Source organism: Suncus etruscus, chromosome 4, assembly GCF_024139225.1.
Source record: "Suncus etruscus isolate mSunEtr1 chromosome 4, mSunEtr1.pri.cur, whole genome shotgun sequence".
NCBI lineage: Eukaryota > Metazoa > Chordata > Mammalia > Eulipotyphla > Soricidae > Suncus > Suncus etruscus.
Genome location: NC_064851.1, coordinates 4,025,331 through 4,042,668, shown reverse-complemented (window position 1 = coordinate 4,042,668; position 17,338 = coordinate 4,025,331). Strand labels below are relative to the sequence as shown.

At 38.7% G+C, this 17,338-nt stretch overlaps 2 protein-coding genes and 1 pseudogene across 2 annotated transcripts in view; all 3 read right to left on the bottom strand.

Moving 5' to 3' along the window:
* SLC9C1 (solute carrier family 9 member C1) overlaps nucleotides 1-12,176 on the bottom strand; it is a 92,774-nt gene extending 80,598 nt beyond the window's left edge. The window contains exons 1-5 of the mRNA XM_049772457.1: nucleotides 11,990-12,176; nucleotides 9,714-9,814; nucleotides 6,424-6,552; nucleotides 4,335-4,500; nucleotides 978-1,103 (exon numbers count right to left, since the gene is read on the bottom strand). Coding sequence (XP_049628414.1) covers nucleotides 978-1,103; nucleotides 4,335-4,500; nucleotides 6,424-6,552; nucleotides 9,714-9,814; nucleotides 11,990-12,176 — 709 coding nt within the window. The remainder of the gene's footprint in view (nucleotides 1-977; nucleotides 1,104-4,334; nucleotides 4,501-6,423; nucleotides 6,553-9,713; nucleotides 9,815-11,989) is intronic.
* Nucleotides 12,177-15,818: 3,642 nt separating this feature from the next.
* LOC126006340 (V-type proton ATPase subunit G 1-like) lies at nucleotides 15,819-16,255 on the bottom strand (annotated as a pseudogene).
* A 1-nt stretch (nucleotide 16,256) lies between these two features.
* Nucleotides 16,257-17,338, bottom strand: part of LOC126006916 (potassium channel subfamily U member 1-like) — a 130,114-nt gene continuing 129,032 nt past the window's right edge. The window contains exons 34-35 of the mRNA XM_049772456.1: nucleotides 16,437-16,559; nucleotides 16,257-16,324 (exon numbers count right to left, since the gene is read on the bottom strand). Of these exons, the coding sequence (XP_049628413.1) occupies nucleotides 16,257-16,324; nucleotides 16,437-16,559 (191 nt within the window). The remainder of the gene's footprint in view (nucleotides 16,325-16,436; nucleotides 16,560-17,338) is intronic.

Genomic DNA, 17,338 nt, shown 5'->3' with positions numbered 1-17,338 from the left:
TTATTTCTGGTCCCGAATCTCCCATCTTCTGTATACTCTCTACTAATTCATTATAACATTGACATATCATTTATTTTATGCATACTTAGATACATGATAAAGAAAAAACCCAGGGCTGTCCAAATATGATAAATGAGCTCAGGGATCTTTGAATCTCTGCTTATAAAAAAGCACGGCTCTCATGCAATGCAACTCATATATTCTCCCAGAGATGGCAGCTTTTGTGTTGCCTACAGGGCACTCAGTCCATGATAAAGAAAAGGAAAAGTGTCTCCTCTCATTGCTTATAGGCACACATTATATAAAATTATAATATAATAATATCACATGTTATATATGTTATAAATACATATATAAGCATATGTAATTATAGAGCGCATTTCTCATTTTTGACAAGAATTGTTTTAACTAGTGTGTGGGAAGCAAAAAGTGTTGCGGGTGGTGCTGGCGGAGGGAGGTGGACGCTGATAAACGGACATGTGTTAAACCATTGGATGCCTGAAATCCAACTTGCAATTTGACCAGGACTAAATGATTTTTTTTCAAATTCCATTTCAGTCTTATATTGTGGAATGTTATTTCTGTACCTCTGATTAAAGACTTCACTAAAATCTCACTAAAAATCATGACTATAAGTGTGGTTATACATCTTAGAGGGTAAATCACTATATAAATATATAAAATAGTTATAAATCACTATAGCTATGGAAAACACTATTTTTCTGTCAGCTATCAGAAAAATAAATTCTGATTGTATGAAATTAAAACTAGGTCCTGGGGCCAGGTAGGTGGCGCTGGAGGTAAGGTGTCTGCCTTGCAAGCGCTAGCCAAGGAAGGACCGCGGTTCGATCCCCCGGCGTCCCATATGGTCCCCCCAAGCCAGGGGCGATTTCTGAGCACATAGCCAGGAGTAACCCCTGAGCGTCAAACGGGTGTGGCCCAAAAACCAAAAAAAAAAAAAAAAACTAGGTCCTCACCTATATAGATGTCCATCTTTTGTTGACTGGTATTTATGTTAATGATACTAAAAAATATAAAAAAAGACATGATGGTGGTTATCAGACTTTCTCCGTTAATTAAATTGACAAGGCTTTTAGGAAGACCTGTAGAAGGAAAACAGATTTAAGTTAGGAAAAATATCAATAGTAAAGAAGAGTATTTTATTAGTAATCAGATTATCTTTAATAACTAATTCCTCTACTTACTTAGGTTTGTTATGTGTAAAAATTCCCCTGCAGAAAATTTAGCTGTTTATTAGTTGTAAGTTAAGAATGGACAATCATTACTATGATGAATTTAATTTTGGATTATTATGATGTATGCAAGCAAAATAGTCTCTGAGAATTTTTATTCCTTGTTTTAAAAGGCAAATGAAACAGGAAATTCATTATTTATTCAATTCAGAAAGTTTGCTTCTAAAAATATACATATCACTTGGTGGATGTGTTTAAGGTTAGAAACAAGTAGAATAATTCAAATTCATAAACTTGTGCTTTATAAACCATGACACCTAAACATGACATTAAGGAAATTATTTCACATGTGACACTATTATTAAGCTGAGTCTTTATTCCTTTCCATGGTTTTAAAAATAATTTTTCTGAATGGAGAGCACATCGTGATGTTGTGTTACATTCATCCATTCTAATTTTCTTCTTTTCCTGATGATATTTTAAGTGTATGTATCCATTAATTGCAATTTTATTCTTAATTCCATAGGTCTCTGTGGTAGTAAAACTTAACTGGATATCTTTAATCTTTAATGGTTTTGTGTATGTTCACAGGAATAAATTGTCATTTCGAAATATTATTACACAACTTTGTCTTGTGAATTAAGAACTCTTTAGCTGGATCACAATCAAGTGTGGTAGTACGCCATTAAAAAGAAGAAAGCAGTGGCTTTGTGTGAAAGCTAACTTGCCTAGTTGGTAATTTCTTAAAGTGTGTCTCTGAATATGTAGCTTTCCTGTAGGATTTGGTTATTTCTTCCCACAAATAAATCTAGTAAAAAAATTTTTTTTAATTTTTGGGTCACACCCAGCGGCACTCTGGTTACTCCTGGATCTGCACTCAGAAATTGCTCCTGGCAAGGCCAGGAGACCATATGGGATGCTGGGTTTCAAGCCACCATCCGTCCTGGTGGCACCATTTGCTCATATTAGCAGCATTAACGCTATACCCTAATGGAGAGTGGTGAAAATTATATAGGAGAAAGGAGATTCTGCCAAGTTCAGAACAACCTAAATCACAAAATGCCCAGAAGGTCTTCTAGGGAGTTGAAAATTTAATACAAAGTTAAACTGAGTTTAACAAAGTTCAAGCCACATCATCAGGACTGCCAGACTTCTGAAAAATAAGAAATTATTATTTTAAGCCACTATGTTTTAGAACTGATATTGTTCAGAAAAACTTTGCTGATAATGTGTACAATTATTCCATTTTAGAAAACAGACTCTAACACAATGTGCATCTTTCAAAGTAAATAACAAAAAAAATTTAAGAGAAGTGACTCTCAAAAAAGAAGTACATGCCATCTATATTTTGAGAATACAAGAACACACACCATACATACCACAAAAGTTTTAGTGCCATTTACCAACAGCTTCACTCCTTTCCAACCTCTTCCCCTCTGACAGTTTAGGGAGTTAAAATATATATTGAAAACTCTTACTTTGAAAATATTGGTAAAAATGTTTCCAGTAGAAACACACTTCTCTCCTCACCCTGTCTTTCACATATTTTTATTTTGTTTTGTTTTGGGGCCAAAACAAATGCTCAGGGTTTACTCCTGGCTATGCGCTCAGAAATTGTTCCTGGCTTGGGGGGGACCATATAGGACTCTGGGGTTCGAACTGAGGTTTGTCCTGGGTCAGCAGCATTCGAAGCAAATGCCCTGCCACTGTGCTATCGTTCCAGCCCCCTTTGACATCTTTTAAAAGATGCAAAGTGAATAGAAAAAAAAATTTCCAAGCTGGTAAAAATTTATGAAAAGAACTTGACACATTAAATAAATTACTTACATTCAGGCTAGGAAATCTGTAAAATACTATATTAGCAGATTATAAAATTTGTTGAAACGTAACCACAATGTACATGTAATATGCAACAGAATTTGTGGGTTCAAAGTGGAAGCATATATAAAGGTTGGTGGTTCCAAATAATCACATTTAAATGCAAATTTAAATAAAATATACAGAGTATAGGGAGAAAAATAGTCCTTAATCCTTGCAGATTATTAGATTATGGTTTTATCACTGCACCTGTGATTCTTTTTTTTTTTACTTTATTTATTGATTCATTGATTGATTGATTTCTAGGCCATACCCAGCCACACTCGGGGATTATTCCTGCACTCAGAAATCACCCCTAGCATGTTGGGGAACCATATGGGATGCTGGGAATTGAACCAAGTCCCTCTCGGGTAGGCCACATGCAAGACAAATGCCCTACAGCTGTGCTATTTCTCTGGCCCCTGCACCTATGATTCTATGAGCATTGCTGAGCACAGCACTGGAGACCCCTAAGAGACACTTGAGTAAGGTCCTTCAGCACTCCAGAAGTAATTCTAGTGCCATGTTAACAGCACTGCAGCCTGAGGATCTAGCATTTAACTTCCAGCCCCACTGGCTAAGAAGTGTTATTTGGAAGACCCTTCCACACTATATATATATATATATATATGTATGTATGTATATATATATATGTATGTATATATATATACACACACATGTATTTACACATGACTCACATATACATATATATATGTATATATACACACTAAGAAAGTTAATCAATGGTATTTTATTATGTTATGGGTATTTTTATGCTTTTTCACCAAGAGCCTAATTTTTCATTTAGTAAACAAAATTGTGGTAGATAAAAAAAAATCTTAAAATTAGGAGCTGAAGGGTCAGAGAGGTGGCACAAACTGATAAGGTATCTGCCTTGTTCGAGTTAGCCTAGGATGGACCTCGGTTCAACCCCCTGGCGTCCCATATGGTACCCCAAGCCAGGAGCAATTTCTGAGCGCATAGCCAGGAGGAACCCCTGAGCATCACCAGGTGTGGCCCAAAAATTAAAAAAAAAAAAAAACATTAGGAAGAGATACTACAATAGGTAAGGCTTTTGCCTTGCATGAAGATGACCCCTATTTAATTCTTCCACCACACATGGTCCATGGATCATCAAAAGTGATCTCTGAAACAGAGCCAGGAATAAGCCCTGAACACCACACTATGGGTGTTGCCCTCAAATAGAGAAACCCCTCAAATTAGAGAAACAGAACATAGTTCTAATATTTTGAACATAATAATAATAAAGAAATGTTAACCTACCAAGGTTTCTTATAGAGGCTTCTGTTTGCATGGGATCTCCAGTTACAAGCATAATTGAAAACAATGCCCATGAAGTGGTATGTAAAAGAAATTTATGCATAGATGACACATACCAAAAAATTAAGAGATAATTTATCAGGAAGCCAGGAGCTGTGATTAAAAAAATCTGCAAAGATATATAACAAATATAAAATTTAGATTGCTTTTGTATTCTATTTGTAAAGCAGATTAGGATTATTAGATATGTAGAATCACATGTTGGGAGGTGATGGGATGCTTGTCTCACATACAGTTAACCCCAGATTTGACCACTGGCAATACAGAGAACCCGGCCCCCAAGTTTCATTATGAGTGACCTCAAAACAGAGCCAGGAGTGAACCCTGAACACAACAGGAGTGGCCCCCAAATTTAAAAAAATTAAAATAATCAATTTAAAGGAAATATGTTATTTATTTATCCAGTGATTCCTAACTATGGAACAATAGAAAAATATTGAAATGTGAGTCTATGCCCCAAGATAACAATTGTAGAAAAATTATTGCAGCTTAGAGATTTTTAACTTAAAATTCTTTAAATGTGTTAAATTGACTTACAAACTAAATAGTGGTTTAATGTTACCACACCATATTTACCACCTAAGTGCCAATACCCCTTCAGTGAACCCCATCTACCCTTTCAACCTATTACTCCACCCCCTGGGCTCTGCTCAGAGGTTACTCCTGATTCAAGAATCGATCCTTGCAGCCTTGGGGACCACGTGGGGTGCTAGGATTGATCTTGGGTTAGCCATGTGCAAGGCAAATGCCCGACCCACTGTACTATCACTCTGGCCTCCTGGAGCATATTTTAAATGTTATTGTGTGAAAAGAAAAAAGCATTGAAACTCGTGTGGCTCTTGATGTTAAATCAATACCATTTTAGTGATCAATTGAAAATAAATATGTGTAAAAAGCATTATATTGTCCCCTGAATTGAACACTATATAAATTATATCTCAATTTTAAAAAGATAAAAGAAATAAGGATAGCAATTTCATAAAGATGCTAATGGTTTTACTGCCAAGCTCAAATAAAAGCAAAAGATGTAAAGGAAATCTTCTCACTACATCTTGTCGTATATTTTAAATTATTTTGTTAGAACCTAAAGTGTAAAATTAGGGAATGCATGGTTTTAAAGGGTTGTTATTTTAAAAAAAAAAAGAATATTACACTGCTCTTCAAATGCTTTATCAATCTATACGACTACTAATATGATACAAATTACTGCCTCATTCCCTCTCTTAACACATATCACACATTTCTCTAAAGTTCTCTCAATGTAAATTATTATTCTTTCCTAAAAATAAATAAAATAAGCAAGTTTCTAGAGATATAATAGTAAAGGAAACCTCCATATTCCTTTTCTGTCTCAATTTTTACTAAATCAAAAAAGTTATATATTTTCCTATTGAAAAAGCCTGTCACTTTCATTTTTTGTTTGTTTGTTTGTTTGTTTGTTTTGGTTTTTGGGCCACACCCGGTAATGCTCAGGGGTTCCTCCTGGCTATGCGCTCAGAAATCGCTCCTGGCTTGGGGGACCATATGGGACGCCGGGGGATTGAACCGCGGAACGTCCAAGGCTAGCGCAGGCAAGGCAGGCACCTTACCTCTAGCGCCACTACGCCGGTCCCTGTCACTTTCTTTTAATATAAATTTGTTCACTACCAGCCATTCATAAATGTAACTACTGTATGTATGTAGATAACTATATCTACATATATATGTAGATATATAGAGAGAGAGACAGAGAGAGAGAGAGAGAGAGAGAGAGAGAGAGAGAGAGAGAGAGAGAGAGAGAGAGAGAAGAACAGCAGTGATCAACCTAGGGTTTTCACATGCAAAGTATGCACTCTAGGCCTTTGCACTATCTCCTACGAGTCCCCAGTTGCATTCTTAGAATTACTTTTTTTTATCTCCATGGTATTTTTCAGTCTTTTCTAGATATATACCAAAATATAATTTACTCATCAAAATATAAAGCTGAAATTAACTTTTATTTAATATTGTAGTAGTTCACAAGTAAAGAATATTGAAAGATGGTACCTCTTACCTGCCAGAATATTTTTTGGAGTTTGTAAACATGCATGTGAAATGTGACATTAAAGATCATTACTGGCATAAATAGATGAAAAAATGGCTTTTGGTTTATCCAGTGTATGACTTCGGCATAGCTCTGCACCTAATAATATGAAAATATGTAGCTGGTTATCGAACCTGCGTCCATCCTGCAAAGCAAGTGCCCAAGTGCAAAGCAAATGCCTTACCACTGCACGACCACCCCAGTCCCAGCATTTTATTTTTTAAAGGGAATGTTTATAGCTACAGAGGAATAAGTACTAAGGATTACTTAGATTTTTAAGGGAAACAAGGGGAAGATATTAAGTGTAGGAACTAGCAAAACAGTAATAACAGTAATAGCACAATGATCTGCATGTGGACAGACCTGGGTTTGATTCCCAGCATCTCATACGTTCCCCTGAGCCTGTCAGAAACGATTTCTGAGTGCAGAGCCAGGAGTAACCTCTGAAAGCCTCTGGGTGAGGCCCAATTAGCTATGACATTATATGTATAATATAAAAAAAATCGGGGGCCGGAGAGATAGCATGGAGGTAAGGCGTTTGCCTTTCATGCAGAGGTCATCGGTTCAAATCCCAGCATCCCGTATGGTCCCCCATGCCTGCCAGGAGCAATTTCTGAGCACGGAGCCAGGAAAAACCCCTGGGTACTGCAGGGTGTGACCCAAAAACCACACACACACACACAAAAAAAAAAAATCTGTGTATTGTAGGATAAAGGAAACAAAGGTAGGAAAGATAGGTTGGTGGTGAATAAATTTATATGAAAAGGTAGGAAAATTACCATAGTTTTCGATATTCATTAAGGAAACTGAGTTCCTAGTGGATTGTGTGTTAGCTCTGCATATGAGAGATACTTCATGCCAGGATATGTTGGTTTTTTTTGGTGTTAAAGACTTCTTTTTTTACAAGTGTTATCTTCCCAACATGATAAGCCTATTCTTTTGCTTCTATTCTAAAGTTGATTTCTTTTTGTTTGTTTGTTTTTCAAGCCACACCCAGTGACGCTCATGTGGCTAGGTGCTCAAAAATTGCTCCTGTCTTGGGGGACCATATGGGACGTTAGGGGATCAAACCATGGTCCGTCCTAGGCTAGTGTGGGCAAGGCAGACACCTTACCGCTTGTGCCACCACTCTGGCCTCCATGCTAAAGTTTTTTACTTCATTGTCCAGTGTTATTAAGTCTTCTGATGCAATAGAGTAATTGAACCTACTTTCCATTATAAAATGCTCTAAACTCAACTTTCTTCACAAGTACAACCCACTGTGTGTGAACATATCATTAAGGTCCATTACTTCTCATGGAAATGGGAGTTCATGAAAGAGGTACAAAAATTGTTGACACATGAGTCCAGAGCAGTGGCACAGTGGTAAGGCATTTTGCCTTGCTCACGACTGACCTAGGACTGACTGGACCACGGTTTGATCCCCCGCGTCCCATATGGTCCCTCAAGCCAAGAGCAATTTCTGAGTGCATAGTCAGGAGCAACCTCTGAGTGTCACTGGGTGTGACCCAAAATAAAATAAATAAATAAAAGACAGTTTTGAAATATACCCAGAGAAAATAGAAAGGAGGGCTGGAAGGCCCAGCCCAAGATAGGAAGCTTACCACAAAGAGTGCTGAGTACAGTCAGAGAAATAACTACGCCAACCATTATCATGACAATGGTAGTGAGAGAAATAAAATACCTGTCTGAATGGATGTCATTGGTGGCGGAAAGGTTGCACTGGTAAAGGGTACTTTTATGACTGAAACCCAACTAAAAATATGTTTGTAATCCTGGTGCTTAAATAAAGTTGTTGTTTTTTTTTTTTTTTTGGTTTTGGGGCCACACCCAATGACACTCAGAGGTTACTCCTGGCTATGCACTCAGAAATCGCTCCTGGCTTGGGGGACCATATGGGATGCAGGGAGATGGAACCTGGTCATCCTGGGTTGAGTGCATGCAAGGCAAATGCCCTACCGCTGCGCCACTGGCTCCAACCCCTAAAGATACTTTTTAAATGTGGTCTTTTGGGAACAAAGTCATGAGAATAGCTCGTGCATTATCTATGGCTGCTTTTTAGCTAAGTGATGTCAGTTATTACATAGAACCTATAGCTTGCATAATAAACTAACTGGTCTTGTATAGAAAAAGTTTGTTAGCGAACCTTGACCTAGATTACTGCTTAGTAATACAATGATGCATTTGTATATACTTTAAAGTAAATTTTTTTCCCTTCTCTTCCTCTCTTCATCTGTTCCCAACTATTTAGAATCCTTGAACTTTCTCTACACCATATAGCTTGGCTGGCTCTGGCTTCTCATGTTTAACTGCAGATAAAAGGTTCAATTTATGTTTCTGGTACAGAAAAGGTCAGGCACACTTGAAGATAAGTCTTTATACTATTAATTAGGATCCCATACAATTTGCTTTTTTGGGGAGAGGGGAACGCTTGGGGAATGATATGTAGTCAAACCCATGTCAAGTGCTTTCCTCTCTGTACTCTCGTTCTGTTACCATACAACTTTTTTAACTGTGGAAATTAATTGAATGTCAGAATTCTCTTTTGTTTTTTTCTTTTTTGTTTTAAAGACCACATCCAGCGGTGCTCAGGCTTTACTCCTGGCAGGCTCGAGGACCATAAGGAATGCAGGGGATCAAATCTGGGCCGGCTGCATGCAAGGCAAATACCCTACCTGCTGTCCTATTGCACAGACTCCCAGAATTCTCTTATGACATGAGATTTTCATGTATAGCTTCAAGAAAGGCTTGCCATCTATTTTTTGAAGTTAAATCTACATTTAAATAAGCTGCGAGGCCAGAGAGATAGCACAGTGGTAGGGCTTTTGCCTTGCATGCAGCCCACCCACAACGAATGTGGGTTCAGTTCCCGGCATCCCATATGGTCCCCCGTGCCTGCCAGGAGCGATTTCTGAGCACAGAGCCAGGAATAACACCTGAGCACTGCCAAGTGTGACCCCCAAACAAAAAACAACAACAACAATAAAAAACAATCTGAATACCCATAAGTCATAGTTTAATAACTTTACAATTATTTGTTGTGACTTTTACACTTAATTTTACACATTAACTATTTTGACTGTTTAGCTGAAAGGATTTAATTCTTTTATACCTAATTTCTTTTTCCATACATCTGGATCTACTGTTATCCAATTCACAAGCATCTATCAGTAAAGACACCACTATTATTATAAAGTTACTTAACTTACATATAAATTATATGAAATTTGCATGTAAATATTAATATTTACAATACACACCTTGTCAGATGTAAAAGCAAATATTTGAAAAATGCATCCAATTACAAAAAGCACCACAGGAAGAAGATTTGCAAAGTCTTTTAGGTGCTCTTTTAATAGTTCTGTAAAACAAATAAGTGTTTACTGAGAGGCAGTGAAAATCATACTTCTAGAAATTTTAATATATATTTATTATAATGTTGAAAATGAAATAATAGCCCACTCTACCCACTGCTTATATTTTTACAATTGAAGTCCTACTTCACAAACTTACCCTCACATAATTAAATTGCTAATATACCAGATTCCTGATTGGGTTTTTTTTTGTTGTTGTTGCTGTTGTTGTTTGGTTTTGGGGGGGGGGTTTGGGTCACACCCGGCAGCGCTCAGGGGCTACTCTTGGCTCTACTCTCAGAAATCGCCCCCGACAGGCTTGGAGACCATATGGGATGCTGAGATTCAAACCACTGATCTGCATGCAAGGCAAACGCCTTACCTCCATGCTCTCTCCAGCCCCAAATTCCTGTTTTATTTCTTGTATGATCTATCTCATTTCCTTAGGATTCTTAACACATACTGCCACAACCATTGGCTCTGGCTTACATGATTTTTTTAGCAATTTTTGTACATGTAAAATATTATTTTCTTTAGCATTTTTTGCAATAAAAGGTTAAAAGTGGATGGGAGAGATAGTACAGATTTAGGACGCTTGCCTTGATGATATCTGGTTTTATCATTCCACCATCCATATCACTCCACCATCCATACCATATATGCTGCCCTGACAGAGATTAGTGGCATTAATAACTGCTAAACAGGTCTAGATGTAACCCCCAAACAAAAACAGTCAAAAGAGATTTGAGAAAAACTGAACTTTAATAAAATCTAACAGATCAAGAAACCAATAAGAACCAGTACTTTGACCAATATAAAAAATTAAACAATTATATAATAGAAAAATCTATAATTAATATTTAAGTTTATTTAGTATTATTATCAAGGTATAATAAAGAATATAAAAGCTCTTCCCCAAAAAAGTGCTTTCTTTTCATTTCCGAGGTTCTTATTTATCCATGTATCCTTTAAAAATTAAAGAGGTTGAAATTTAAATGGGATCAAGGTTTAGGTAGATAGGATGACCCAGGTAATAAATTTTTGAAAAATAATAAAACAAAATGTTTAGCTCTAAAGTAGCCCAAAGTCATGATAAAGACATCCCATTGAGGATTCAAATCCTGGGGGGGGAAAGGGGGGCAGAGAGAATGCACAGCAGTAGAGCATTTGCCTTGCATGCAGTTGACCTGGAAGGTACTGGATTTGATTCCCAGTATCCCATGTGGTTCCCTAGCCTGCTAGAGGCGATTTCTAAGTGCAGAGCCAGAAATGGCCCCTGAGCACCACTGGGTGTGGCCCGAGGCCCAATCAATCAATTGTTCAATCAATCAATAAAGTTTGAAAAAAGGTTTTAAAGAATCCAAATCCGAAACTCTTTGGAGCTGGAGAAACTGAGGCACCAAGCAAAGAGAGGTGGACCTCTCAGAAAAGGGCAGTGCAAGGTTTTCCCTGTGACAGGCCCAGATTAACTTTTATGCTAATAAAAGAACCCATGGGGTACACACTAACATGTGGTAGAATAAAGATAATTCAGAAATCTATTATTCTACAAATTCTTCATTCATATAAAGGAAATAGAACAATTGACATAAAATTATAAATTAAACTGAGTATTTATAAGACGATTAATATTTAATATGTCTAACATTTAAATCTATCTACCAATTGAATCCACCATGACTGGCAAGAAGGCAGTCATGAATCCGACAGAGAATAAGAACATACACTAGATACTAGAAAAATCTCTTTTAGGGGAAGACTATTGTTGGATTCATTGAATTAAAAAAATATTGGAATGTAGGTGGGAAGTTAGGAACAAAATTTAGTGTTACTGCTTCCATCCTCAAGTCTGAAGGGCAGTAGTATAAGATATGCCTATAGAAAATACAACTCAAAAAAGTTCTATTTGAAGAGACAGTGGGGAAAGTGGAGAGACAGCAGCAGCAGTAACAGCTGAAGTAGTGCAGAGGAGACTTGAGATTCCCAGAGCATCTGATCCCTCTACAACCCTGAATATAAAATCTCCTGAACCCATGAGAGAGAGCCCAGCAATGCAGCTCCAACATCCTAGAAAGACACAAAGGCCAGAGTGAAAATCAAGGCCCAAGGGAGATTGCTGGAGAAAAAAAAAAAATGGAGGCAGAGCAGCATTAAGCAACAAAGGCCTTACTGGAAGTAGCTACCAGGCGATGTTCCCAAGGACAGGAGTTTGGCAGTGAGTCTTTCGCTGGCTGGGTCGTGGGGTGGGACATAAAACTCCACAAATCTGTGGAGCCAAGCTTGCAGGACACGGATATTAGCGCCAAGAGAGTGACAAGGGAAAGGCCTGTAATTTGGCTCGATGGGGGTGAGGTGCCGCCTAGAAGACATCAGGGAAGTGATGTTGGCTTGCCAGATGGCATATGACTCTGTTGCAGGTATGACTCAGGCCCAGTTGTGCACCTCGCACTGCAGAGCTCCAATTGGGAAGACAACACAGAACCCCACCCCACGTAATGGATGATGATCGTCGGTAGCTCTGCAGACTCAGTGACCTAGAGAGCCTCTCTGAGAACTTTAGAGAGGATAGTGGAGAATTTTCAAACCATTCAAAGAAACTATGGAAATGAACAGCCAAGCCACTGAGACTCAAGAGGATATGAAAATATGAGAAAATTTCAAACAGAAATAACAGGTCTGAAGAACTTGGGAGGAGAAGTGAAATACTCACTGGAGAGCCTTCCCAGCTGCTGGCAAGCCGGGTGAGTTAGAAGATGAGCTGTATAGCATAATTGGGAAAAGAACCTTAAAATAAAAGAATGATGCTGCAGTAATGCAGTTCGGGTAGAGAAGGGTCTACTGTGACAATAATAGTTAGAACTGCTTACTCTGTACAATAACTCAGCTTTGAAAGAAGATTCAAGTGATAACAGGGCATTCCTTCATTGACCATACTGAAATACATGGTATCTAAAAGGGGGAAGAGGGAGAGGGAGAGGGAGAAAGTGAGTGATGGAAGGAGGGGTTGAGTTAAATGCCTGTCCTAGAAGCAGGAAAAAGGAAAAGGTGGGAGGAATACTGAGGACATTGATTTCAGGAAATGTTCACAGGTGAAGGGTGGTATACACTGTAAGACAAACCCAATAATTAACAACATTGTAATCATGGTGTTTTAATGAAAAGAAACAAAATAAAATAAAAACACCAATAATTGGACAATAAAATCATTTATACTTACCTGCAATAATACATATCATAGGCAATATGAAAATGATTTTAGGAAGGTCCTCACTGTAAGGAAATAGATCTGTCCAATTTTCCATAATGGAGGCACTAGGATTGTCACACAGTTTGGCTGACTGAAAAGAAAATTCCATATTTATTCATTATTATTTCTAATGATATCTGAGGATTTATAAAAATTGGTGATTGCAACATTTCTGATGTGTGGGAAAAGCACCAACACAACATGAGAGATAGTAGCCAGTCAGTGTTTCCTATGTTCACTCACAATTTCAAACACTATTCATTCTGCATCCATTAAAGTATTTAAAAGAAGAGTATTTATTTTGGTTTTGGGGCCACACCCAGCGGTGCTCAGAGGTTACTCCTGGCTGTCTGCTCAGAAATAGCTTCTGGCAGTCATGGGGGACCATATGGGACACCGGGATTCGAACCAACCACCTTTGGTCCTGGATCGGCTGCTTGCAAGGCAAACGCCGCTGTGCTATCTCTCCAGGCCCAAGAAGAGTATTTCTTTTCTTTTCTTTTCTTTTTTTTTGTTTGGTTTTTGGGCCACACCCGGTAACGCTCAGGGGTTACTCCTGGCTATGTGCTCAGAAGTTGCTCCTGGCTTGGGGGACCATATGGGACACCGGGGGATCGAACCTCGGTCCGTCCAAGGCTAGCACAGGCAAGGTAGGCACCTTACCTTTAGCGCCACCGCCCGGCCCCTTCTTTTTTTTTTAAGAAGAGTATTTCTAATAAATTTACAGTACTGAAATGGGTGCAGGTCAGTAAGCTGTAGGAATGGACAATTTATCAAGCTTCTAGCAGTGGTCCTCAAACTATGGCCCGCGGGCCACATATTGTATTTGTATCTGTTTTGTTTCTTCATTGCAAAATAAGATATATGCAGTGTGCATAAGAATTCGTTCATAAGTTTTGTTTTTACTATAGTCAGACCCTCCAATGGTCTGAGAGACAGTGAACTGGCCCCCTGTTTAAAAAGTTTGAGGACCCCTGTTCTAGAGTCATGTTTTGTCCAGATGGTCAAATTGGAAAGTTGGTTGACTGAAATTATTTTAATCTTGCGTTGTTGTTGTTCTGTACAAACAGAAATTAATATTATGATGAAATGCAATTATATCTTTATCTGATTTTAAGTGTGTTGTTATTTTATCTATTGTATGATTACATAGCATCCTCAAACATTAGTAAACTATTGAAACCAGAAATAAAATATTGAAATAAAACAGGAGTGCTGTTACTATTTTATCCCTGTTAAACCCAGAACAATAATTGCAGGTCTTGCCATTTCTTTGTTCAAAGAAATTATTAATAGCTGCAATCAGTTGATCTCACCAGTTTACATCAGTCAATAAACTTTTAAATAAGGGTTTTTAAATCTAATTAAGGAATTATTTTAATTCTACCTCCCATACTAGACATGTCTATGCTTGTCATCAGCATCTTTTCGGTCTTCAAGCAAGCAACTAATTATGTCTAAAATTTTTTGTCTTATAATCCAGCATTTTAATTATATATGTTTTATATGTATATTATAAAAGAGCCTTAAGTTGATACATAGTTATTGTGAACTTAAAAACAAGCTTTTTAAAACAAAGATCAATTGTATGCAGTACAGTAATGACATACTTCTTCTATGTTTTATTGTAAGTTGAATTTCTTGTTTTATAGTTAAACTCTAAGTTCTTTCTGCTTTTACTACATCCCCAGCATCAAACATCCTCATCAGTACCATTTAGAAAGGCAGTATCCTGGGCCCGGAGAGATAGCACAGCGGCGTTTGCCTTGCAAGCAGCCGATCCAGGACCAAAGGTGGTTGGTTCGAATCCCGGTGTCCCATATGATCCCCCGTGCCTGCCAGGAGCTATTTCTGAGCAAACAGCCAGGAGTAACCCCTGAGCACTGCCGGGTGTGACCCAAAAAAAAAAAAAAAACAAAAAACAAAAAAACAAAAAAAAAATAAAAAAGAAAGGCAGTATCCTATGTGTGCCATTGCAAAAGTTTCCTAGATTGTCATTTCTCTCTTAAGTCACCTGTAATGTTGATGATGATGATGGCTTGAGAATTTTCCTAGTTGCTTCCTATCTCCAGCTACTTAAGTTCCCAAGCCAATTTGAGTGTGTAACTGAGGTGAGCAGTCACTGAGATTTCCCCCAATTCTGGGGCAAAACTGATTCCTTTCTATTAGTTGGCCTGTGTTCTTAATCTGACATGGTGTTCAGTGTATTCCTACTTGACAGCCTTTGTTTCTTGGATTCCTAGCTCCCTACATATCAGGACACGGCTGGCTCACCTTCTCAGAGGTCCTGCATCCCAGAAGCCTTGTGTGATGTGGAGACTAGCTGACAGATCAACGGCCAGGGCCCTGACAGTTATTCCACCAAGCCCCGCCCCTGCTCTGCCTCGAGGGGACCCGGGTTGGTCCCTGCCTTGACCTCCTAGCTAGCAGGCCAGACCTGCAGTTCCTTCTCCCGACGCCAGGAGAGCGCTGCGAAATGCTAGCGGGAAGTCGCTAGGCGGAGACACTCTTGCCCCCCGGAAGCACCGCGCTCCCACAATGCACCTGGTGTGGACCCTGCGTCGCGCATGCGCAGAGGGGCCCAGGCTTCTGCCCAGAGGTGCCAGAGGTGCCAAGAAAAATGAGGTAAAAAGATGAAATCTTTGGAAAGCTAAAAGTTTATATAAAGAGAAGAGGTTTGCTATTCTTTCAGAAAAATGAAGGGACCTACCACCATATAAGTAATTCAATGCCTTTTCATACAAGAACTCAAGCTCTACTACAGCACCGTGTCCCTTGAACGCATGTGACGGCCACGGAACAGGCCTGGCATTCTTCTCTCCCTAGCCATCAATGCATTAGCTTTCATGGATCTGCTGTTGGATGTCACATATGAAGGTCAAGAGGTTATCCAGAACCTTTTCCCTGTTCTGCTGGAAACAGGTCTACAGGATGGTCATCTTCTCTTGAGTCTCCTTCTCCACTTTGGTGCTGCAGCTGCCGTGGGATCCCAATGCAGTAGCTTCCTTGGCATTGAAGTGCTTCTCCCTCTGCAGGCGGTACTGTTCGATTTCTACCTGAGCTGCTTCTTTGGACTGCTTCAGTCTCCGATTCTTTTGCTTGTGGGCCTCCAACATCTTCTCGGTGGCCCACTTCTCGGCCTGCAGCAGCTGTTGGATGCCCTGCGGCTGGCTGGCCATGGCACCGACGACTGCCTGGAGGATCTAAATTTTCTTTGGTGATTCTGTGAACGGTGGGAGGACAAATAGCAGGCCTGGCTTGGTTTGGCCTGCTAGGAGGTCAAGGTGGAAACCAATCTGAGTCAATGATTTAAAAGTCTGAACACACCCTAAACATTCTTATAGAAATCCTACATCCGCAAAGGAACACACATGGTAACCTACAAAGAACCTTTTCTTTTAGAGCAAGCACCTTTTTTGAATCTCTATGAATTCCATCTTCTGACTCTGATTCTGGAGATGCAAAATCGTGAGGACTTTCTTCTTTGTCAAGTCCAGGACACTGTCCTGAAATTGTAAGAAGAATGCTCACAGAGGCAGGATCTTTGAAAGACATTGTAGTGTTAACGTGGTGAACATGTGATCCCATCTACTCAAAACAAAAGCTCAAGAAGGTCAGGCCCTCCTTGATCCTTCAGTCTGAGTTCAAGGAGACGAAGAAATAGCCACCAGCTGTGCCTTTTAGCTCAAGCAACATATTAATATATGTCTTAGTATATTTCTTAGATATAGTAAAAAAAAATTTAAGAAAGAAAGGGATTAAATTATTCTCCCTAAAGCTTTCTTGAAGGTCAGGGGCTTTATCAATGAAAAAATAGTAAATAGTTCTTTGTTGTTACCTATGTAAAGCAGCAGCCAGACTTAAATCAGCCCTTTCTAGCACAATGAATTCTAGTAGCATCGTCTGGCCTGCTTGTAGTATCTCTTCATCAAAATTCCTAGATTGTAGAATTTAAGAACTCGTTACATCTTATTACGTGGTGTATTGATACTTGCTTAGAAGTAAAGAAAAAAAGAAAGGAAGGAAGAAGGAAAAAGAAAAGAGAGAAAGAAGAAAGGAAGGAAGAAAGAAAGAAAGGAAAGAAAGTTAAAGTCTGTTTAACGCTCAACCTATTTTAAAGTTTTCTCCCTAAATGACTGTAAATTGCCTGTTCAGAATCCTTTGTTTTCATATTTTTAATATTTTATTGGAATCATGATGGCTGACAAAGTTCTTCAGAGTTGGGATTTAGACATACAAGGCTTCAGGGCTATCCCACCACTGATGTCAACTTCCCCCCCACCAA